Raw genomic sequence first — 26,198 nt, forward strand, 5'->3', positions numbered from 1 at the left:
GGTTGGGCAATGGCAACAGAAAGAGTTTGAGTCCTGCCTTGTCACTCACTTCCTGCTCAACAAAGCACTGGAACTCTTCAGACTTCACTCCTCATCTCTCCCCACCCCAACCCCTTCTAATCTTGCCTACCACATGTTGCTAGGGAGCTTACATTGAAAAATATATATTTAAAAAGAAAAGGTATATATAGAACCTCTGGCAAGTGGACTTGAATGAAACTGAAGTGTAACATATTGGATTGCTTCTCTCTTAGAATGAATTTGTTGATGAAAGTGCTTTGTCCTCATGAGCTTCACATTTATTCTGGAAAAATAAACTCATTTCCAGACAAGAGAACTGTCAGTTCAGTTCTGAATTTGAGGACACTTTGGATTTCCTGAAGGTGTCTTCAAATAGTTCTCTTTCCTTCCTAAAATTCAGGCATGGAGATGCCCAGGACCTCCCTAATTTGACCATGGTTATTCTAGAAGGAGGTACTATAGTTCCTGAGATGGAAATAAAATGCTGTCATTACAGAAAGTGAAGAATAAAAATGAATCTTCAATGACCTATTTAGTGCCCGTACACGTTGATAACATGGTTGGACAAAATAGAAGTAAATGAGGTATAATCATTTGGAATATGTTAAAATAGTCTCTGAGTAGTCCTCAATTTTAGATCAGATTGTGCTTACTTCAGAATATGCCAATATGATCCACTGAATTATGGCAATACTTCTTTTAAAATTTTATGCTGTATATATTTTATAATATAGATGATATATTAGTACAATAAATTGTATAATGGCACATGAGATACCCACTCACACACAAACATTTTTTACTGATAGTGACTTTGTGACTAAATATTTGGAATATTCAGCTCAACTCTTTCCGTAGACAGAAAATGCAGTATCAAGTGGTTAATTTAGGGAGCCAATAACCTTTGGCAGAAGATAAGCTGAAGAGGACAATGATGTAGCACGTTCAAAAAACAGGAAAAAATTTAAACACTGTTAAAGATGTGCCTTTGCTAACCAAAGGAGTGAAAATCAAAGTGGAAAAAAAAAAAAGTTCAGTCAGTATCTTCTTTCTACTTAACTTAGGTCCTGCTACACATGTCTTGAAAGACAGGAATCTGTTTTAAGACACATTAGACATCATAAGACTAGAGAGGAAAGGTTGTAATTTTCTCATTTCTCTATACATATAATTTTTATTAAAATGGGCACTTCTGTATATTTCAACTGAAAAAAATTTGATTTTCCAGAAAATAAGAGTAGAAATGTCTTAAATTCATTTCAAAAGATAGCAATAAACTTTTTCTATTTGTATTATCGGTTCAGTGATTTCACATGGTCATCTAAAAGCCAGTAAGTTTTGAAAGTGTTTCTCCAAAATAACTTCAATAAAGTTATGACATAAGAAATAAATATATACATTGTTAAACTTATTTTTATAAAACAGGCATGTTCTAATTCTAATGTTATTAAAATAAACCTTTAAATATATTGATATCATACTTTGATATATCTTTGGAATATGTTCTCCAATAACAAATAGTGATTAGCTTTTGTTATCCACTTCAGCAACATATAAATGTATCTTTCTTTCTTTTATTTTTTAAGCTGGTTTTAATTTTTTTAATCTTGTATTTGTATAGGAAAATTATGCTAGTACCCTTTTAACATTCTTTGAAACTAGAGAGGAACTAAGATACTTGAAATATAATAAAGAAAGTTATTTTAGATGCCAATTTTTTAATGAAATAAACTTTTTAAATGCATCTGGCTGGAAAATGTTAAGCTTATCTCAAAATTGTTACCAGGAGGAAATCTAAAACTCAGATGCTGAAAGAGCACATTAAATGTCTCTCATTGATCGAAAGGAAGTTGAGTCTACCTATTGGGTCTGATAAATACAAATGGTAATCATTCTAAAAGAAACACTCCATAAAATAGTGAACACGAGTTTTTTCCAAGATTGTTTGAAATGGAAGAATTTCATATTATCATTCTTAAGATAGATGGGTCAAATGCTCCATCAGGATACTTAATCTATGCTTTTCAATTCATTCTGAACTCAGAGAGATATGCACAAGGTAAATCACAAATGTTTTAGAATTGTGTCCTATGAGGAGAAGGGAAGGAGATAAACTGTCAGTCTACAGAAACAAGGGATTTAAACAAAAATTCTTTCAGTCATCTGAATCAGAAAGCAAACTGGAGGCTTAATTAATCAGGCAAAAAATTTTTCTTTGTAAAATGATGGTAAAAAGTGATTATATAACCTCACTTCTAGCAAAGGAGAAAATGTAAAACTGTAGATTACTGCCCTCAGAATTACTATTTCTACATAGGATAAAAATAGCATTAAATAGAAAAAAATAGAACCGAATACTTTTTAATGTCCATCAAGTAATTCAATTTAACTGGGAAAAAGCAGAAATGAAACAGGTCATCAAAATCTAGAGGTACCTGGAAGTTAATTATAATGCCTTTAAGCTCAATTTCATGTATTCCATCAGCCGATCTCCAGCCTAAACCTGAGCAGTTTCTGTTTTTAATCCACAAATACACTGCCATTTCGGCTTTCATTTTAAATGACAGGATATGAATGAAGCTTTGATTTATTTAGTAGAGAATAGAAAAATGTTATTACTGTCAGGTTGCTTCAAAGAAACTGTTCATAGGGACTGGGATCCAGGAAACAGCAGGATGATTTCCCAGTGGTAATGAACCGGAAATAAGTATAATCCTCTTTACATGTTGGAAAAATTCAAAGACATTGAACTTTTTCTTCTTCTTTCATGATGCTACTTTTATATAGAATTTCTGCCAAAGGGTTTAGATTCATGTACATGAAGTAATTTCTCTCTATTATTGGAGAACTAAACAATAATTCTTCATTCACCATATTTCATGAATACTTGTCCTGAGTTAAAATCAACAAGTTATAATTCAATTTAACAATATATGTTAACTGATGAATTTGTGCTTAAGCTTCCAAAATTAGGCCTTAAGTTAAACTACGACTGAAGCTCATGTAGTAGGTGAGACAACATGTTACTAGTTATGTGTGAGGATTTAAAAATCTACAGAGAGCTCCCAAGACTTTTCAAGCCAAAGAAACAAAGTGGTTTAATAATCTGTGATGTACATCCATTACAAATATTCGTGTTAACATTTCTGTACTTAGATTGGAGCCATATGAATTAATGGTTAATTCAGTTTGCATTTGATTCTGCTAGAAAAAAATATGAAAGTGTTTAAAGGAAAAGCTGATTTAAACCCCACTGGTGGCCAAACTGCACAAGATTTACTTAGGAGCAGCAAACTGATGTAATTCACTGAGCAGGTATGAAGATAATTTAGAAAAGTGAAGCTTTTCTTTTTACCATTTACTAGCATAAGATTGGAAACTTTTTTTTTTTTTTTTGAGGAATGAACTGATATGTTCATAAAGTGGGAAGTGTTGACCAAATTTTCATGAGGGGAGAAGTTAAAAATCAAAGAAAAAAGAGGAAAAGATGACAACGATGTTTATAGGCTTAAGGATGGCTGTGCCAATAACACTGTAGAAAAAAAAGGTTTGTGTAGAAAGAGCTTATGCAAAATATTTACAATCAATTAAATTAGTGGTTGAGTGGAAAATATAACTGACACTAAGTAATCGTTGATATCAATAGTGCTTGAGATTGAAAAGGTCTATGGTCTTCGCAATGATGAAATCACTGAGCAAGTGTGAATTCTTAAAGAAAATAAATTAAGCAATCTGTTTTTGCTACATTTAACTTTAATTGACAGAACATTAGCTCCTTAATAACAATTTCACATGAGACTGATTTTTAAACTCTATTCAGTTTTACTTTGGGTTGCTTTCTGGCTTCTTATAATTTAAGTTATGATATTTTTTTTTAAATAAAGGGAAAAACATCTCTTTAATTTCTATGCCATATGGGAATTTTAAAAAACAGTTGGAAGTTTCTTTGAAGTGGCCTTAAATCAGTTCATTTGGCCTTCTATAAATAACAAAGTAAGAACAACCAGGCAGAGAATAGATGGGAACACTGTCTTAACCGTTTGTCTAGAAAATGATATACCTTCTGGAGTCTGTTGGTTAGTTACTAGCAGTAACCAGATGGAGAATTATACCATCTCCCCAGGACACTAATGGAAACAAGTTCTGTGATTTGTCTGAGTTTTTCTTGCTTGAAATATGTTCTAACACAAACTTGAGGGCCGAAAGTATCCTGATAGTTCTGTATAAAACTACTGGCTTTATTGTAATTAGGAAAAACTATCTTAATTATTATATTTAACTTTGTATGCTTCACAATACACTACACAACCAAATAGCCTGGAATGTCGAAGCCATTACATGCATTGAACCATGGTTGAAATTCAGCCTGCTTGCTGGCCTTCAAAACAAAGAGGATTACAGTTTTGACCTTTGCAATGTGTGAATGGTCACCACAGATGAGAGGGTGTGAAGGTTAAAAACAAACAACTACATAATGGTGATATTTTAGAATTGGAACATGTTTTCCATCCCTTTTTCAATTCCTAAAGGAGATAGTGCACCCAATTTTAAGAATACAAGTGACCGTTGAGCACATATAAGGTTATAAGTTATATGATAGTTTTTTTCTGAAATGTAAATATCATTACTATCATATATAATCTTTTATTTTGAAATGAAATCTATATTTCATAGTATAATCTAATGTCCCTTGAAATATGAAAAAGAAGTCTCTTTAAGCAGCTATATTTTCAATAGGAAAATAGAGAAAAAAACTTTTCTAGAGGTTTTATATAAAATTCTATGTTTAAGTTATTCAAAGAACACTGTTAAAAAGGTAGTTTAAGTATCAGTAGTATAAGTTGCATTTTGTCTCGCATTTAATTATCTTCTAGAAAATAACTTTTCTTTGATAGATTTTGGCAAAGGAAACAGTACGGATGATCCTGAAGACTCTGTAGATACCATAAGAAATTACCAGAGTTCCAGGAAACACTTTGAAGAGAAAAAAAGCAGATCTTCATCTTTCATCTCATCCATTGACGATGAACAAAAGCCTCTCTTCTCAGGAATAGTAGATTCCCTTCGAGGCATAGGGAAAGCACCTGGACTTGATTTTGAAGAAAAAGTGCCCACCTCAGAAAGAATTCACATAGATAAAAGAAGTCACTCTTGCAAAGGTAATCAAGTTTCTCAGGAATCAGGTTGTCTCTTCAATGCTCTTCTTGAAATAGTAACTTTCACAAATAAAGAACCTTACCGATATGTTAATATAATTGTTTGTGATTTAATAAAATTTTTGCAAAGAGTTCAAATCTCAGATCATCTACAAAGTGTTTGCACCATTCTGGAATAGTGATGATTATTCTCAAGCAATGATAGCATAAGAGGGTTTTGTTATGGCCTGTCAGACTTAGTGTAATGTCATGTAAAACATCCTGGAAATTCTATTGTAGTTATTCCAATCCCATCACTCATTGATGGGATCAATGAGTAAGAGAGCTAATCAGCTGATTCTTACATGTGTCTTCTGACCCATTCTTCACCCCAAACATTGTTGTCTTATAGCATAAAAGGGCAATGCAATAACACTACAATAAAGCACCCCCCAAAAAAAAAATTTACTGGGAATTTTGAAGAAATGGAGAAAAATGCTTCTGCATAAAGTATGCTCTTGATCCAACTCACTTGAACATGTTTGTTTAACACCTCTACCAAAAGGAATACCCAAATGTACGGGTTTTGTTGTAGAAATATGCATGAGGTGGGTAATAATGCTTGTTTAATGCATACAAATTTGATGCTAAATTTGGAAAGTCAGGAAAACTTGAGACTAGCACATAGAAGAACAATTAACTTGGTATAACAGGAGCTGGGTCTACAGATCTAGTTGGATTTTTCTATTAAGTGGGTGCAAAAATAGGTGTGGCTCAGACTACTTGGGTTGCAACCACAACTCTGTCACTTGTTCCCTTATCACTTAGAATAAGTGACTGACAGACCTACTAAGACTCAATTTGCACATCTTTAAAAGAGAAATAATATTTTCTAACCAACTAGTCAATTGTGATTAGCAAGATAACATGCATAAATTACTTTCTCTGAAATAAAATCCCCAATCGATTTAGTATTTTCTCACAGGTTTTATTTTATAACCCTTCAATCATTGAATCTATCTTTGGATATATAAAAAATGTAGAGATCAAGAAGAATATAACAGAAGTGAAGGAAAAATAGGATGTTCTTAGCCTGGCAGAATAGAAAATTATGGGACAGAGTGAGTAAATATTATCTATCACCACCATTGTTTGCAGTGACTATATCTAACAACACAAGTTGTATTGAATCTAGGATGTTTAGGCTTTACATTTTTCAACATTTACTTTTCCTATTTTATCAAATCAACTTTTGCCATGACCCTACATTAACATAAGCCAAGAATATATGCAAATGTTCTCTGGACAATCTAAAATCTTGATGAAGTGAGTGAAAATAGTACCTCATTTATCATAACGGAAGAATGGAATATTAGATGTGATTACCAAATGTCCCATTTTAGTTATTTATGAAAACGAATTCTGGAAAGTGCTAGAAATAGAAAAAGGTTGTATCATGGAAGTCAAAAATTCTGAAGAGCTTGCTGAACTATCTCTACTACCTCTAAAAGTTAGTATTATGTGGGCCTGATTTTTTAAAAGGCACTTTTTGTTGTTTTCATCTTGAGTTTTAGAGTCTCAGGTGACAAGTCATTAAAGGATATCATTTTGGACTAGTCCTTAACCTTAAAATGACTTTTGTTGACATTGAATTCTCATGTTTTTCTTTGCTATTTCTTCCAATTATTTTTAATTGGCTATTCTACATGCACAATAAAATATAACATTCTAATTTTAATATCAAAATTTTTAATTTTTGAAAATTTATAATGCAATCTCTGTCAAGTAATAAATAATGGTCTTGAAAATGCATAGCTAAATATGCATGTAGATTGAATAAACATAATTGATGTCATATAGCATCGGTAAGACATACAGTTAATCTAATTTATTAATGTGATCAACCAATTAAGAATTCTAAAACTCTACTCTCTGAAAATTTTATTCCCTAATGACATATTAAGGTGAATTACTGTGGAATGTTTGAGAATTTGAATAATATATATGGTGTAACTGTAACTCCTGCAGTTTTAACTGCCAAATTTTAGTTTTATCATTAATAGGAAACTTTACTTACACACATTCCTGGCATTTGTCATGCTGAATCCAACAGAAGATCACATTTAGGCAAAACTAAAAGGAAAAAATAAATAAATTGCAATCAAAAGTTGACTCCAGGAAAATTGTGTACCTAGAGTAAAATGTAAGTTTACTTTCTGTTCATCCATTTCCAGAAATGTGTCTTGCAGCTATAGCAACATTTTCCAAGGCAACCAAGTGTAGATTCTTTCTGAGCTATATTTAGAAAGTGTCTACAAGGATGTTCACTTTGATTAAGACCCTAACCAGAATTTCCCCTTTGAACTCCTTTATTCATATTGCTGTTAAAAAAAGCTAATCACGCATATCCATATTTTAATAAAATAGTAAGTTATAATCAAGGAAGCCTCTAAGTTTACATTTAATTCATTTCTTCTCAGAGAATGTAATCAGTTTTTTATTGAGTACTAAAGAAAAAATATAATCCTACATAATTTATTGCATGTGATTCAACATTGTTCTTTAAAATCAATTTATTATATATGATTTGAGAATGAGATAGCTGTTAGGCATAGGCAGAAATTCTGTATGCTTTCTTGGCACAAAACTTCTGAGCATAATATGTAACTTCCATCCTATAAGTTCTTACTGTCTTTTAAAAATCTTTTCATTAACTGGTTAGCAGGCAGCTAGACAGGACTAAGCATGGCATTCACCAAGCCATTAATATGTGTATTCTGAATGTTTGTTTGGCATGCTGCTTCAAAATTGAAAACCTAAAGTACTAAGACATTGAATTATTGTTTTGCATTTTAGATAGAATCATGTCTATGAATAAAAAAACATGCTTTTCAGTGAAAATCTGCTGATATACTAGTTGAAACTCCAGCATATCATTTTTTATGTTTATTTTTATTTTATTGTTGTGTTTGATAAAATATTGAAGGAAATTATATACTGTCCTTTCAAAAAACAAAACAAAACACTGGGATCCCATAGGCTAAGAATGCCTTAATCATAAAGAACCATTCTGGAATTCACAGCAAGCTCTCTGAGGTCTGTTAGCCATTTCAACAGATAGGCAACCCTGATCTTACATTTTTCCTGTGCTGTCTTTGGATATACTAATACCTCTGTTATAGCTTCACTCAAGTGAAGCAGAAATTGTGGGAAATTGTAGGCACCTCATTAAAGAAATTTCTGTGTATTCAATGATGAAAGGATAGTGATAGAACTTCCATAAAGAATATAGAAGTTTCATCTGCTACTTGGAGACAGGGGATGCTTTTGAGCTATCTGACTTTACTTTGGAGAAACTGTAGGAAAGGAAGGGATTTCAAGAAGTCCTACAAATTGTTTTCTATTTCTAGAATTATAGCTAATTTTCTCCAAATGGGTTACTTTCTTTTTTGATAGCCAAGGATATAAATTCCTCAATTTTACATAACTTTTGTCAGTGGTTTAATCATAGATACTTGTCAAAAAAAAAAAAAATAGAAAAAAGTCTATCAAGTCAAAATCACTTTCTCTAATTCAAATCTGTTTCCATGTGAAAATGAAAACCAGTTTTAAACCGTTGTTTCCTCCTACCAGCCCTCCTAGTGAGGAAGAAATGTCTCTCTTTCTTTCTGTGTGAAAATAAACTTCCAGTTCCACTAGTATTTTTCCATAGGTCTTATTTTCCAAACTTTTAATCATTTTAAGTCCTTCTCTGGATATGTATAACATAGAGAGTAAGAAAGCATAGCAAAAGCTGTCAAAAAATATGACAAAAATGAGAAGAAAAGTAAGATATATTTGCCCTCTGATATTGATAACTTGTAAATACAGCTTGTAGGAAAAACGGTAAATTAAAAGAAGCTCAGAAAATGAATCTTTGTATGAAAAATGATCAAATTCTTGCTAGACTGAATTTCTCAAGTTCAGGGCCTATGTCTTCCTCATCTTTAATTCTTCCACATTTAACAGACTGTCTGGCACATAACAGACACACAGAACATTTGAAAAAAGGACTCAAATAGATAAGCAATATGTTTTAAAATACAGTAGCATAAAAATATTCTAATTAAAAGAACCACAAGTAAAAATATTGGAAGTTAATGTGAATATATTAAAGGACAGTGCAGTAGGAGCTACAGGGAGACAAAAACATGAAAGAGTGTCATGGGACTAAGGCACTTTAAGACCTTTTCCGTCTTTACTGGCTTATGGTTCCTTGGCTCTACTTTGAGTTGAGTTGGCCTAAGTAAATCCCCTTGAAGACCAGCACTTTTCCATGGCTCTCTCCCTCGACCCGCTCTGAAGTATGAAGTATGCAAATTATCCTGTGGGAAAGAGTCCTAAAATATTAAACCCAGGATGAAGCAGAACAAACAAATGGTGATTTCTCCCCAAATATAAAAGTGTAAAAATTGCTACTCTTTAATCTGAGTTTTGGGTTGACCATTCATGTTTTTGCTTAGCACAAACAGAAAGAAGACAAAGCTATATTCAAGACTTATAACCAGCTATATGTTTCATTCATATGGAAATGGGTGAGGATGGGGCAGACAAGGTCAGGGTGGCAGGATGCAGTTGAGTGTGGCCCCTAGATATCCCTGAGTCACTCTGGGTATTCAGCACTTCCTTGTGTCTTTGGGTTATACTTCAAGATCTCTTCCTGTTGGTATTGTGGCTGTCCCTGTGTTATTGATGCAAATGGACACCCAAAGAAGTTGACATCCATCTTGATATTTCCTACAGATATCTCTGACACCAGAAGCTGGGAACGAGAAAATGTCCAGACTCAGGCTGATGAGTCCAGTCCCTCAGCACTTCAGCGAGCCGCCTGGGGAATCTCTGAAACTGAAAGTGACCTCACTTACGGGGAAGTGGAGCAAAGATTAGATTTGCTTCAAGAACAACTTAACAGGTATAAGCAATGGCAGGGCCAAGAGACGATATAACCCAAGCCCTTAGGTCTAGCTTTACTCCGTGTAAATAGCAAAGTCCTCCTGCCATAACCTCATATCTTCCTGCTACGTTTGCTTATTTAAAATAAGCCTAGAAGTTGACAAATTATTAATCTATATTGCAAAGAGCATTTATTTAAAACATTTCAGACTTCTGGCAGTGTAAATCTTATTTTTTCTTTACTTGCCATAAAATTAGTATATCACCCATACATACCAACAGCCTAAGAAAACTCCTTTTTTCCCCTCAAAATAATTCATATTTAGATTGTTGACAAACATGCTTCTTCTTTTAATACTTTTTTAGAATACTTTTTAGTTGCTTTTGGTAACTAAGTTATGTGTTATGGCATTTTTTTAAGTATCAACAAAATTATTTTAAAACATAGTTTTTCACTCAACTTACTAAAAATGTGATCAAATTGAATATCTTATAGAGTTGCACCCCATATCCTCTACATTTTCCCTCTATCTTTGATCTATGCTCTTAAAATGAGGAATAAATTTTTATTTTAGAGAGGATTGGACTCCTTAACCCAAATCTGAATGGAATTCTTAAAATTAAACTAGTCAATAAGACTCAGAAAAAAATACACAGAGTATGATATAGCTGCTTTAGTTGCGGTTCATGCGGGACTTTACCTCGATTCGAAGGTAGCCTCCAGGCATATCATCAGGCAAGGTATTTCAGTTGTCACAAATGGAATACTGCATGAATCAAACTAAAATGCTCAAATCACAGGATTTATTAAATCAATTTAAAACACACAATGAAAGATGAGGAGAGCCAGATATGGTAAATAACATATTTCTAATAAGTGTAAGCATGGTAAAAGGATCATGCACTACCTGAATCCTGGTTCATCCAGTGTTTATATATGCCACACCAGCCTTCTCTGCTGATGGTGTGGTTACTGGGACTAGAGTTGAGGTTTGCATAAAGGGATCCACAGACAAAAAAACGCCTTGTGCCAAGGACACATACTTGCCGATCACAGAGATATAAGGCCAAATGTACATGGTCACATCTGTGGCTCTATAATTAGCTTGCTGAACAATCATGTGTTTTATAGACCTTTTGTAGGTAAACTACATGTGAAGCTAGAATGAACATATATTGTATGTTACCAATGGGTGACCAAATTTGGGAGTGACAGTTGTCTGCCCAGAAGTGACATGAAAACAGCTTTTCCTTTCTACTTCTTTCTATGTATCAGCTACTCTCTGGTTTGTTATATCATATTTTTATTCTAATCTTTGGCATGTCTTACAGGTTACTAGCATGCTGTCTATATTTAATACATCTTAGGACTTATGCCCATGTCTAACAATCTCCTTGCTTACACATTATCTACACTTAACACATCTTATGAGTTTTGCCTGTATCATATAAACTACTGATTTAATATCTCTTAAAGTTTCATATGTGTTTCATCCATGCTATTTGTTGCTTTTTCAAATCTTTCTGCCAGAATTGAACAGTTGCAAACAATACGCACATTAAAATGTGTGTGCACACACATATACATTACCATAAAATTTAATTGAATTTAAAACCACCGAGTGCTGAGGTCCATATCTCATACCCAAGGATCAAATTCAAGTCTTGTAAACTGGAACAAACCTGATAAAATTAAAACAGACTATCATTTATTTAGAGTCAGTAATTCCTAATTAGAGTATAAGAACTTGCCATAATAATTATTATTGGTTAGAGAAGCATATTTAGTTACTTAATATTTCTGTTTTTTCTTCTCCTTAGCCACTATGATCTTTTATTCATAACATATATGTAACTCATAAGAATTGATATAAGTGTGGTCTGAACTTGAACTTCTTTGGTTCTTGTGGCTGAGAGAAAATAACTACCTATTTCTTTACTGCCAGAACATACATATGTACTTAATTTGTTGAGTAAAGAAGTGAGCGGATGAATGGATGACTGACAGGAACAGCGGTGATTTCTTTAGCACAATACTTTCACAGTACTTCCAATTGGTTAGCCTAGATGAAAATCATAACATCGCTACTTAACTATACACAAGATGATGGGGTTAAGTCATTTAAATATCTCCAGCTTCAGTTTCTTACTTTGACTCATACCTACCTGCAATGTCATTGTAAAGAGTAAGATAATACAGGTGGAGACTATGCATGCTATACAAAATAGGTGTTATACTTACAGTTAGGTAAAATTTGGATAACAATGAACTTCACTTCTGTTGTTGCTATTTGTCTATTGTATTCTCCTACTTTACATGTATTTCTGTATTTCCTGATTTGGACCTTTTTTCCAAACTGAAATTGATATTTTAGGGTATCCTAAATTTTTACCTTGTCATGCATACCACTCACTGCATTTAGCATAAGTCAAAGATTACTAAAAACATTTATTTTCAGTACATTAGGCTGAAAGTATAAATATTTAAGTGGACATAGAACTAGGCCCCATTTAGTTTACAACTGCCCGTCAGGAATAATAATTGTTATTATTTTATTACATTAGCTGATTTATTATTATTATTATTTGAAACTTATCCACAACCAAAATACAATTAAATCTCTTTTGACATGTTCCCAGCATCTGTATGTCCTTCAACATATTTCTTTTCCTTTGACTAACTTCTTTCTAGTTCTGATCTATCACAAATATTTTACTGCCTAACTTAGACTCTTTTGAATACAAAATCCAAAATATTACATTTTTACTTTACTACCATTTCCAGCAACCTCTTTCTAACACTTTACTCTAGAAAGACAAAAACAAGTTTGAAGAGGGCAACTCAATTCAGACTTCAACTTTGCAGAGTGAGAATCTTGGGACACTTTCAAGAGTTGAGTCTACCCTGCTTAGCTTCAGCATTCTGTTCAAATGTAAAACTGTGAATTTCTACCTCTATTCATCCCATCCAAATACACATATTAAGTACACAGTGCAATAAAAACAAATATAAATGGTTGATCTTGAATAGTCCTTCCTATTGCTGCTTTTCTGCTTTAATAGCCAATTAAACTATATTTGGGGTAAAGGTTCACATAAGAAATGTTTTTTTATATTTATATATCATGCCCACAGATATACATATTTAGGGAAATCATTAACACTTGATCCTAAAGCAATGCTTCTCAAACTTTAATGTGCATTCGAAGCACTGGGGATCTTGTTAAAATGCAGATTCTAAGTTCGTAGATCTGGAGTTGGCAGAGATTCTACATTCTAACAAGCTCCCAGCTTTGACCACACTTTGAATAGGGAAGCCCTAGAGAATGTAAAAGCTTTTAATAATGATCTCATCTTTTTCAGAATATCCAGAGCAATTTATCTGTGTGCCTTCATTATAGTACTGTGTAGTTCCTTCACCTAGTGTTACAGTATTTTGTGCACTTCCTTCATTTTTCCTTCCTACGTGGTCACTCCAGTCAGCACCTGAGATCAGAGTTCATATTTATTTATCATCATGTCCTCCCTTTACCTTCCTACCTAACTCAATGCCCGGTATATTGTGGGCCTTTGAATAAAGTGAATGAAAACATTCATTTTACACAGCAGTATAGCTATGTTGTAGGGGAGAGAAAAATAGTTTTTCCTCTAACTTTCTGAGTTCTTGGCTGAGATATCTGTGATAAAAGAGAGATTGACAAGGGAAAAATATACATAAGTCTATTAACATGTATACAAAGGAGATAGCAGAAGAAAATGAGGAACTCCCGAGGTTGCTTAGAATTCACGATTATATACCATCTTAATAGAGAAAGGGGAGGAGGATGTGAGCATCTTAGAGGAGAGTAAATCATTTTTAGAAAGGTGAATAAGCCCTTAGATGGGAAGCATGACAGTTTGTGACAAAGTTTGCATGGGTGTGGTATGAACTTGTAGTCTCCTCTCTTCTGACAAAAGTCAATCTTCCCTGGTGGTGAAACTCCCAGAGAGGGGATTTGTGACAATTGAGGTCCTTTAGGGGCATTTGCCATTAGGCAGATAAGGAGAGTTCACAGAAAGCCTCTTCCTGCATTTGCTATTTTGTTTGTTTGTTTGTTTGTTTGTTTGTTTTTGAATTCCCAACAGCTCAAAATAGTCAATATGTCAAAGTGGCATATTTTGGGTGGCATATTCTGGTACCCTTCACTGACCAAAAAAGTTCATAAAATTGGGTTGTTCTTTTCTGTTTTAAAGGCCAGAAACATTTTTTTAAAAAGTTTATATAATTCCTCCTTGAGTAAACCAAATTAGTCTCAGTAAGATACCTTGCCAATTAAGCCAGTGGACTCTAGTCATAAAACATAAAAATATAACCTATGCATAGTAAAAAAATTCTTCACTAAATCCCTCCTTTGTTGAATGTCTTAGTATGTCCAGGCTGCTATGACAAAAAAATATCATTGACTGGTGGCTTATAAACAACAGATATTTATTTCTGACAGTTCTAGAGGCTGAAAATCAAGATGCCAGCACATTCTGCATCTGATGAGAGCCATTTTCCTGGTTCAGAGATGGCTGTCTTCTCGCTGTGTTCTCACGTGGTAGAAGACAGGAGGAAGCTCTCTGTGGTCTCTTCTATAAGGGCACTAATCCCATTCATGATGGCTCTCTACCCTCATGACTTATATAATCACCTCTCAACTCACTCCATACCTTAATACCACCACACTGGGGGTTAAGGCTTCAACATGTGAATGGGAGGGGCGGGGCATCAACATTCAATTCATTGCAATGAAATACCCAAAATATTAGATAACCAGTTAACAAAACAAAGTATTTTAAATCACAGCAGGAATGAAGACTACCATCCTGACATCCGAGATACCTAAGTAGTATCTCAGAAAAGGAAGTAAGAAGTAGGATATTTACAGGATTTAAGGGTCTAGGTCTTTCAAGGTAATGAATTGATTGGAAATGAGCAAAGTTTATGATACAATAGCTCAGAACTGGTGGACACAATGAGATGAGGATCTTGAAGCAAGTCTGGAGTAATAAAATTTGTTCGATAAGCAATTTATTTTTTCAAATGATCAGACTGGCTGTCTTCAGTGAATTCATCTGTAGAAATATCCTAAAAAAGTGAAGTTATCTATTCATTTATTCTTATTTTTCTCTGAAAAAATTTTCCTGTAATGAACAACTAAATTATTGACAGAAGTGGTCCACAGTATCATCTGAGGCATGATGACACAGTCTCAGTTCTCCTCTTGCACCTGTTACTTCACCTGCACATGCGAAGGTGAAGTAAGTCCCATTAATGGCAGCATGTTGCAATTAGTGAAGCCCCACCTTTCAGTAGATTTTTCTGTAATAAACTATTCAGATAGATAGAATCCTTGATAATACAGATCCTATTTCTCAGAGATCACTGCTGTTTGACAAAGGATGTATAGCACTCAGAAACATTATCATAATTTTTACTCTCTATTGAGTCTTGAAAACCCATTGTTGATGAAGGTTTTATTGCAGTCCCCATCCCCAAATCCTTTTAGATTCAATGTAATAAACGTGTAAGCCACTCACTAAATTTTAAGTGCCATTAATGAAAGAATAAATTTGTACAAAAATATTTACAATGAAGACTTAATGTAGACTTTTCCTTGGGGTGTTAGAGAAGAGAGAAATTAATTTTGAATAGGTTGGATAAGGGAAGACTTTGGAGTGCAGATAAAATTTGAGCGGGACCTTGAGGAGTGAAAAATTGATGTATAACAATAAAATAACCAGTCTGTTCAATTTAGTTGTCACTAAAAAACTAGATCGAGCCTATGAGTGACAAGTAGATAAATAAACTAGTTGATAATTCGATTTTTCTTTCTTCAATGTGTGATTTGCTATTTGCAAGGCAGAATCATGTATAATTTATAGCTATTGGTTTAGAAGACAGTAAATTTTAGAGCTATATCTACCAAATATAGAAAACCTGCAAGAATAATGTTTCTCAGAGGGAAGAGTTATAGTGTCAGTTAATATTAAGAACTAAAAAAGACAAAAAGTAATCTTTTCCCATGTTTTTCAGGTTTATTCTGCTCTCTTTCAAATCAAAGGCTAAGTTCTCTTTCATATATATAGAATGTATATAACTGAGCAAAATTAGTTCTATGATTTTAACATTATTGGTAATATTTAGCTTTTCTCGGCATTTATCATTCAGAGACAAAATAGTAAGCACAGAGCAATAAAGGGTTAAAAGAAGAATTTTTTTAAAGGGGCATATGGTCCAAACTTTCTGTTCCTATGCCTACAAAATTCCCTTTTTTAACGCTGTTAACACATCCAAAGGAGAAGAATCAGACCTATTGTATTTTACTATTTTTCCTTGAATTTTAATTTAAAATGAGAATGAAATTAACAAGCCAGTTGGCTACTTGGGAGCTTTGAGGAAAATGATCAGATTGGTATTTTGCAAGCCAGATGGATAATAGAAGCAAGTGAACTTTTACATTTTGTCTGTGTCTTAAATACCAAAGGCCCTGAACTGTAAATGGGAAAAGAATTTTAGCATTTCGCAGTACTTAACATTACTATAATGAATGTGAATAGGAGAGAGGCAAAGTAAAATAAAGATAATATAAATTTGAAACGCATAAGGAATTATCCAACTGTTTTAACTATGAAAGAAATGTACTACCAAATCTCTCTTTTATAGAATAGATAAATGTTCACAAGAAACCAAGGAAAGCCTGATTAAAAAGCAAAGGCAATTATTGATTAAAAATAGATTCTCAGTGTTTTACATTTTGAAATCAATAAAGCTTAATTGTAAAAACGTAATGCAATGTACAATGTAAAAATGTAGTCTATTCAGCTGTTTTTCTGTTAAGATCTTATTAAATGAGCAGGAGAGCAATGGTCTTTATCAAAACTATCGGTGAGACATGCAAAGTTAGATCAGCCAGGAGAGAATCTCCGTGCTCCCTCTCCTGTCCTTCTTGTTTAAAGCAGGACTCTTTTTCTGTTTGTCGGTTGTTGTTTTGTTTGGGAGGCAAAATTATGCTCAGAGACTGATTTTGTCTTTGCCAGCAATTTATTTAACAAAGGTTTGCTTTGGGATTTCTAATTTCACAAGCCAATAACATACCGGATAATCTCTCTTAATAAGCCAAATAAATAACATGCTCTAAAGTGATGGTAGATTAATTACACTACTGTTCCAGGCAAGGAGAGGTGCAGTGAATAAAGCCTAAATTTAGACACGGTGTATCTTTTATACAAATAGGCACTGGGAAGAGGCACTTGTCCAACAAAGAGCTGAGGACCTGCTGCCAGCACAAAGATAAAAAAGTCCCTTGTTGCTAGAGCACATTGCTAGGGAACAAAGGTGCTGGTGCTGGTGTGGACAGGCAAGACTGCTCAGAGTTATCACTCCAGGGGCCATCGCAGGGCTTTGTGCCACTACCTTCAGGGAGTGCCCCAACGTGGCAGGAACAGATGTCCCTTCTCTTCCTGCGACTGCTGCGCTGTTTAGCTCCACTACCGACCAAAGAGTCATCTTGGCCACAGCAGGAGTAAATGTCTCAAGAGTCATCTTGGCCACAGCAGGAATAAATGTCTCAAGATCCTCAGAGAGCTATTTAGGTCAGCAAGGTGTCACCTTGCCCAGATCAAAAGTCTCCAATTGTCCTCACAAGCTCTCAGTATTTATAGTCTAAACGTCTCCTCACCATCATTGCTTCTCCACATGTTCTTCTCAGAAAAGCCCCCGGTTGGGGCCCCTCAGCAGCTGAGCTGCTGAATGTTTCTCAATGACAACGGATAGATGATGACATTTTGACACAACTTACATCATTTTTATATCAAAACAACTTCACTTCTACAACTTTTTTTTTTGTCTTTGTCATAAACAGGTAGACTAAAACAACTTCACTTAAGTTATAAACAAGTAAATTTGAAATCATATTAGCCCAGTGCACAAGAGTAGTGCTAAAATTTTCTCAAATTCTTTGCGATGGTGAACTATTTTGGGACTGTCTTTCCTGCAGACTTGAATCCCAAATGACTGCTGACATCCAGACCATCTTACAGTTGCTGCAGAAACAAACCACTGTGGTGCCTCCAGCCTACAGTATGGTAACGTCAGGAGCTGAGTATCAGAGACCCATCATCCACCCAGTGAGAACCAGTCACCCGGGAGCATCCATCAAGACAGATCGAAGTTTCAGTCCTTCTTCACAAGTGAGTATAGAGAGTATAAAACCAAGAGTGTCTCTCAAAGTGTTTTCCAAGGACCATCTGAATCAGAATTACCTGGGGTGCTGTAGAAAATGCAGATTCTCATTCTACTCAATTAGCATTTCTGGGAATGGGGCCTGTAATCTGCATTTTACACAAACTCTCCTGATTCTTATGCTCATTTAAAGTTTGAGAACAATGGACCTAGAATAATGACCTTAAAATATTAGCTTTTTAAAAAAAAAAAAAAAAAAAGAAGCCTGACTCAAGAATCAGTCTGTTTAGTTCATATATGGTAAAGCTTTAAAAGATAAGAAACAGTGCTGAGTCCAAAAAGCTCTTCAGAGAAAAGTCTGTCATTAGCTCTGTGACCAGAGGCACTCTTGGGCAGGGTATCAGGAAACTGTAAGAGAAATAGCTGTTGGCCAGAGAAGACCTGATGTACAAGTCCCATTAGTAATCTTAGATAGTGTGGCTCACCCATCACCAGAGATTGCTAAACTTTTTTTTTTTTACCTGGAGGCTGGTAAGAGGAGAAATGATAGTGTCCTTTATCTTGCCTCTGAAGCCCTCCAAATGGGCCTTTTTGAATTATGTTCAGAAGAAAGTCTAACTCCCTTAGAATTCTATTTTAGGAATCATTTTTAATTACTTAAACACTGTAGACAAATTCAATATAAGAATGATGATTTAAATGAGAGTTTACAGAAAAATCTTGTAAAACTTTTTAGAATTTTGAAGATTTAGTGCAAAATGTTCTGGGAAATAAAACAACAATAATAGAAGGAAATGTGCAGAAGGGAAATAATGCAATCTTTCTAATATATGGAAGCAGACACTTATTTATCTCTAACTAGTTTTGAGTGGCTGGGAAGTATGCAAAACCATGTCCTTTATTCTTTGTTTTTAGTGGATTTAGAAAATATTTTCTGACTAGGGATGGGTGATTTTTCTTCCTTTTTACTTTTCACTATAAAAACACGTTTTCTTTTCTCTCTATCAGTATCCCGAATTTCTAGACCTTGAAAAATCTAAACTTAAATCCAAAGAATCACTCTCAAGTGGCGTGCATCTGAACACAGCTTCCGAAGACAACTTGACTTCACTTTTAAAACAAGACAGTGATCTCTCTTTAGAGCTTCACTCACAGCAAAGAAAAACTTACCTTCATCCAATTAGGCATCCTTCTTTGACAGATTCATCCCCAAGCACTGTAGGAATCTTGGGTCTTCATAGGCATGTTTCTGATCCTGGTCTTCCAGGGAAATAATCATTTTGTACCATTTACTCTACATACAATGTAAGTGCTTTTAATGGCTGTTTTCCTTTTTGTATTTAAATCCTCTCTACTTGACTCAGGGGCTCAAAGGTACCATTATATGCAAAAGTACTGTATATTTTCCTAAATTGAAGCTTGTAAGGTAATACTACTGAGCAGTTACGATGTAAATATACATATGAACTCTTTTGTTCCAAATGTTAAAACTGCCAGCATCTTAAGGCACCTTTTTTTTTTTTTTTAATTTTTTAAATCATGTGCATGTTAGGAAACTCCAATTTCTCTTGCATGGAGACTCCTATTTAATGCTTTTACTAAATCAGTACACTGTTATGAAAATGCCTTCAAGCAAATAAGAAACCAAGGGATAAAATTGTTCAAGGATGCAACTCAAATAATCCTCAAGGGGGAGAAAGGGAACTTAGTCACTTTTGAGAACAGATACCCTTCTGTATTGGGATGTTTATAGTTAATACACTCATTCTATCACATTGAAAAAAAAAAGGCAATTTTGGAGTTATAAATCTCTGACAGTGTAGAAAACCAACTCCAAATACATGAATATAGGCAAGCATTAATGAGAACAAAAATGACTTTCTATTTAAAATTTTGTCACTAACTGCATTTACAAACTACTTAAAAAATTTTCCACTTGCACAATATATTGAATGATTACAAACAAGGTTCTCTAATTTTGGGGTGGAGGCAGGGGCAGTGGACTGGGAGGAAGAACTGCTAACGTGTGACTGACACAAACGAATATCCACAGTTTTCTTCCAATTCATGTTTTCGGGCAGTCATAAATTTGATCAAAAGAGTGGACACACACATAATTTTCTTTTTGAAAAATGTGTAAATTTAGTAAATTTGCATGGCAAAATTAGCTTTCATTAAGTATATGTTGTTCCATAGCTTTCTAATCCCACCTGTGGAAAAGCAATGTGCAGTTACTTGCCTAAAAAGCAAACCCACACACCAGCAGTAAAATTTCAGTTTTATTTGGTTGTTTAAACTCTTTTGTTAATTGAGATTTAAATGAAAACCTACTGCATATAGATTGGGCTGAATATCAATTGACCCCAGAATATTGAAACATACAATGGAATAGATTTTAATATCTTTAACTGTTAGATTTTCTTTTAGGGAAAGTATACGCTGCTCATAAAATCATACAGAAAAAAAATTGCAAGTTAATTTAAGATTCTGATTAGTCAAGTTCTAGTTCTTTAATTTTTTAATTCATTTGAGTACAATTTTAAACTCATTATAGATTGAACCATTATATCCTTTCCTTCTGAACAAAATTGTGAAATTTGTTGAAGTATTCTTAGTCCTTTACTTATTCTCATATATTTTTACACTCATATATTTTTAAAGAAACATTATACCCATGCACATCAGATTTAATATAACCTATTGATTTACCTTTATCTTTGACATTATTTGTTCCAGATATAACCAATTTATTTAAATTTTCAAAAACTATTGCACTATTTAAAATATGATCAAAGTGACCTTAAATTGCTCTTATATATTTTTGAATGGTCACATAAATTAATAATCTGTGTGGAAGGCAATCTGTAGGCAGGGACACATTAATTTTTGCTTAATTTTTTAAAAACCAAAACATATGCAATCAAGTACAGATGGCAAATGACCAGTCAATTCAGTAAAAGTATAATAATTTTAACTAACTTCCCAAACCATTTGGTGTTATGCAGATAGAAATTTAGGGACTAACTCATGATTTTATTTTCTCATCCAACAAACATTTGTGGGTACTTAGCAGGGAAGAGAGAAATGGCTAACTCTGATTCAGAGGATGATTAAGGAATTTTATTTTTATATTTAGGCACATTTTTGCAGCTGCAACAAATTTCATAAGGATTGCCAGCCTAAGTAAACTCCAGGGAAATTCAGAATAAATTCACCAGAGATTGTTCATTTGTAGAGAAAGAATTTGGCAGGTGAGGAATTTAAATATGATTGTTTGATTAGTGAAGGCTTCAGCTGCAACATTCGGTAAAACGCATTAAATTCAGCCTTCTACATGAAGCCTTTATGCTTTATAAAAACTAAGCTTGAAGGAATGGGAAGATGTGGAACAAAGTGCAAGTATCCGGCTTGTTTAAATTCTAGCATAACACAAACCTTTTTTCCTCTTTCTTCCCTGATATAAATTAATTGCTTGATATTAAAATCTAAATCTCTTAATTGAACAGCATTAAGAAGGTCCCTTCCTACAGGAATATTAGCTTAAAAAGAGCCTGGGCAATATAAAAAATGCAATTACTCAAGCAGAAACATCGGAAGACTCAGTGGTTAAAATGACTTATGACCAAAGCAATTATCTTAATTTACAAAATTCATCCCCTTGATCCAGCCAAAGATCTAATGCCTAAAATCACTGTCACTTTCTCCATGGGTTGTAGCAAGAACAGTCTGACCCCTTTGTCTTCGGTTTCTGCTGAAAGCCAGGGTTAATTGCTGTGGCCAATAACAGCAGTATAGCAACTGCTATCCTTCCAGGTAATTAGAAGCACTAACATAATAAATACCTTTTACTTTCCACCTAAAAATATTGTTACCTGGTCTCCAAGCCTAAATAAAATACCATCTAAAATCTGAAGTTTATTTGGGTTAGATATTTTCCTACTATTAATTGCTGGGAAGAGAGCTAAAACTAAAGACTTACAATTTTACCCTATTTAGGAGTCCCATGCTCTTATTTATTAATGGCCAAACCAGGAAGAAAAAAATGCTGAAGCAATGTTCTTAGGGGTTTATTAATTACTTATCACTCATTCAACAAATATAGGAAAGCAGGGGCACATTTGAGACAGCACCATTTCTCAAGTCCATTATTATAGGTTGGTCATTACAGCTGAACTTTCCAATTCTTTTAGTCAGGAGATACGGAAACTAAGTCAGGGCATACTGGCATTTGGCATCAGGTTTAATAGAAGTGTGTAAAAGTTACTTACAAGATACTTTTGGAGGTTGATCTCTAGCAATGGTTATAAAATAACTAAAAAAAAAAGAACAATTTCCTTATTGAAATGTTGTTTTAGAACCCCATCATGTATAAGAATAAAATTTATCAACTCATCAGTATATCTAAAATGATAATGAACACTTCTGAATGCTTTCCATAATTAGAAAAAGGAATTCGGTAGATCTAGTTACTCAAAATGAATTGCAACACTAACTTATAATATACGGTGGTCTTTCAGTTGCTTATCCATGGATAAAGCCGAGAGTAGGTCAATTTCCTTAAGTAGATTTCTTATTGCAAATCAGAACTTTTATAAATTACTAAAAAAGTTCAAATGTTAAGTTTCTGATCACATTTTTTCAGTAAAACAAATGTGTATTGTGACTTCAAAGATGCATTGGAAGCCAGGTGATAATATTAAGTGTGGTGCTAAACCTCAAATTAGCACCAAAAATCTACATTAGAAACTCTGGGGGTGGAACCCAACAATGATCTTTTAACAAGGTCCTCCCCCATAAGATCCTGATGCACATGAAAACAGAATCAACAATGACAGCATGGGCTCCACAGACCAACTCCTGGCTCAATGTGAGTTCCTTCATTAATGACTGTGTGACTCTGAGCAAGTTAATTAACCTCCCTGAGTATTTTTTTTTTTTCCCGAATCTGTAAAAATGAGATAATGGCACCTGTCTTGAAGAAGCTTGAGGAGGAAATGAAATGTCACATAGTAAAGTGCCTGGCACATAGTAGGTGCTCAAAGAGTGCTAGATTCTTTGGTTCTCATCCAGAAATATTAAAAAACAATCAGGAAAACAAATACATTTCACAGTTTAGCTTTTGCACAGTGTGCTGTCTTCAATTAAACAACTGTTACCAAGACTAATGTTTTTGATTCAGAAAAACAAAAATGTAGTTATTGTTTTATCCCTCTCAATTGTATTTTGCACTATTAGGTTTATAGCTTTAAAGTAACACTATTTATAATAACAGTGAGAATATGAATCTCATTGTTATAAACACATCTAATCTGAATCGATGTTAAATGCCCAGTATGTAAAGATATCTGTTGAATTCAGTACTACCAGAATGTATTTCACAAAGACTGGCTCACTGTGGAAGCCCCTCTTTAGGTCCATGATATAGTTTCTATATGAATGTTTGAAAATACGTTTTCAAAGTATAATTTGGAAAGAAAATACTATTTTTTCAGAAAATAGAATTTCACAGTTGTGATGATTTTTAGGCATGTAGGTTCCCTCCCTCACTGCACTGCCATACTGTACAGACATAAACTGCCTATACTCTAGTGTAGAATGGTGGAAATGGCAAGAGACTGAATACAATCAATCTGAATTCAAATCTGACCTTCTCCACTCACTCTCATGGCAAACTTTCAGTGAACTCCAGCATCCAAAACTATAAAAATGGAAATAACGACTAAAATATCTTGAAGAGATGTGCTAATGTGTGTGTGTGTGTGTGTGCGCACACACGCACACACACATGCTTTGTGAACCATAAAGCACCATAAAACTCTAAAGTCATCCTGTGACTTATGCATCATCACGGGTGTTGGTATTATGATGGACGTGTGTGGTAGCACTACTCGGGTCTTCTAAAAACTTTCCATTGCTCTTTCTCCACCTACCACTGGCCAATTTAGACTCTGTGACAAAAATCTACAAAGGGATTCTCTCACAACTCTCAAAGATTCATTTGCTGAGAGCAGAACACCAGTGTTAGGGACATTTCCTCTGCAACAAATTCCTAATATTTGTCAAATATTTCTTCTGTCCAACATCCATAAAATAGTACATTTATTTGCACTGCAGTTGTTTTCTAAGTATGCGATGGCTCCCCCCACCTTCACTTCTCAAGTGTTCTCATTCAAAGTTGTTTTGTTATGGTTCTACTTACTTATAATGAAGCGATGTTAATATTTCAAAAACTAAAAGGATCATGTTTTTAAATACTATATGAAGTAGGAGGTATTGTGCTTGCTCAGTACCTAAGCTTAGACTAATTCATTACATGCTCTGTGGTATAAATACTTTAAGAATATGCAATACAGAAAATTCACAGGAAAACATGAATTATTAATAACTGCATAAAAAGAAATGATCACAAGGCTTATTAATAAATAAACTATTAAGTGGAGGTTGAGAGAGATGATTAATAAGAAGTTGTTTAAAACCAACACATCGTTACGATGAATAGAATAAAACATCTACAGAAATGCAGTTAAGAACACAGAACCATACAACCAATTGATTTCATTGGTCTACTAATCATAACTGAACTTTTAAATGAGAACAGCAAGAATTATTATGGAAAAGATCCCAAGAAAATATTTTTATTATATAAAGTGGCAATAGTAACATGGTTATTCTTGAAAAGCTAATGTCAAAACTTAGATGAATTCCTAAACTTAGGTTAATTCCTGTAGTCATGACATCTGTGACTTCCGTTAATTTATATTCTAAGACATTGAATTTGGTACACCTGTGATTTTAAAGCACTATACGTTTAACCTAAACTCCTTGTACTTCCTCTGCATTTTATTTTTTAAACTGAAAATAATCACAACTCTTAGCATTTAACATATATTTTTTTTCATGCTGGCATACTGTTTGCATAAGAAAATTCCACACCATGTAATCATCCTTATTTTATTTAGGAGTAAAAGTCAAGGATCAGCAATCTTATAACTAACTCCTCCACAGTTTCATCAAAATGCCCATATTATTACAATGGCTTTGATATGACATGGCACCCTTTTTTCCAAATATGAAATAAGATAAAAATATTGAGGAATCCTTAGTTTTTATCTCCTAGACATCTACTGATTTTAATTAAAGGCACATTACCTCTTTTTAGCTATCTGCATTCTACAATTTTGATAGAAAAATGCACAACAGAATGTTTGCCCGTTAAAGAATAATAGATTTAAAAAAATTATATGTGTTATCACTTGAAATATCAGTCATCTGATATTAAGAAGCTTACTCATATTGGTTAAGTAAGGTTAAGTAATACATACTTTGGAATGCTTTAACCATAATGAAACAATCTACCAAAACACATACTATTTCCTAGTCTTTATGCACATAATGTAGCATGAAATCATGATGCTTTTGAAATATTCTGTGCAGAAATATTTATTTTTTAACTAATATCTTCTTCAAAGATTGGTATGCAGTATTGACAGTGTACTCTACTTACACAACTAGTTTTGCAATAACCTTCTACAAATAACTGTAAATAAGAAAAATGTAAATTTCATGTAAAAATGACTGCAACTTTTTGGTAGCTAAAAATGTACAAGTATTGAAAATATAGCATATATATACATAATTTAAGAATGAAGCATATAATTTCTCATCTATTTATACATGAAAACTCAAGAATTTGTAAAAGAAATTATTTTGGGGAAAAAGAAAGTAAATCTTAATAGCTAGTTAGGATACTTTTATCAGAGAAGCCAACTATTTCCAACATTTTACTAGGTACAGTACTAGATACAAGCATGGTGGTGCTGTTGTATTTCACGAAATCACATAATTGTAACATGCTACTACAGTTTTACTGAGTTCCACTAGGACGCTAATAAGCAGGGCTGAGT

General features: G+C 33.7%; 1 protein-coding gene across 6 annotated transcripts in view; it reads left to right on the forward strand.

Annotated features, from left to right (window-relative positions):
* Window positions 1-22,868, forward strand: part of KCNH7 (potassium voltage-gated channel subfamily H member 7) — a 405,071-nt gene extending 382,203 nt beyond the window's left edge. For 4 of the 6 annotated variants that reach the window (XM_016146424.2, XM_016146425.2, XM_016146426.2 and 1 more), the window contains 4 exons: window positions 4,917-5,180; window positions 9,939-10,107; window positions 18,110-18,302; window positions 19,303-22,868. In XM_016146424.2, the coding sequence (XP_016001910.1) occupies window positions 4,917-5,180; window positions 9,939-10,107; window positions 18,110-18,302; window positions 19,303-19,569 (893 nt within the window). In that variant the 3' untranslated portion in view covers window positions 19,570-22,868. Of the gene's footprint in view, window positions 1-4,916; window positions 5,181-9,938; window positions 10,108-18,109 lie in introns of all 6 variants that reach the window. The other 2 variants (XM_016146430.2, XM_016146429.2) reach the window with 2 other exon arrangements.
* The last annotated feature ends 3,330 nt before the right edge of the window (window positions 22,869-26,198 follow it).

Source organism: Rousettus aegyptiacus, unplaced genomic scaffold (assembly GCF_014176215.1).
Source record: "Rousettus aegyptiacus isolate mRouAeg1 unplaced genomic scaffold, mRouAeg1.p scaffold_m13_p_2, whole genome shotgun sequence".
NCBI classification, from domain to species: domain Eukaryota; kingdom Metazoa; phylum Chordata; class Mammalia; order Chiroptera; family Pteropodidae; genus Rousettus; species Rousettus aegyptiacus.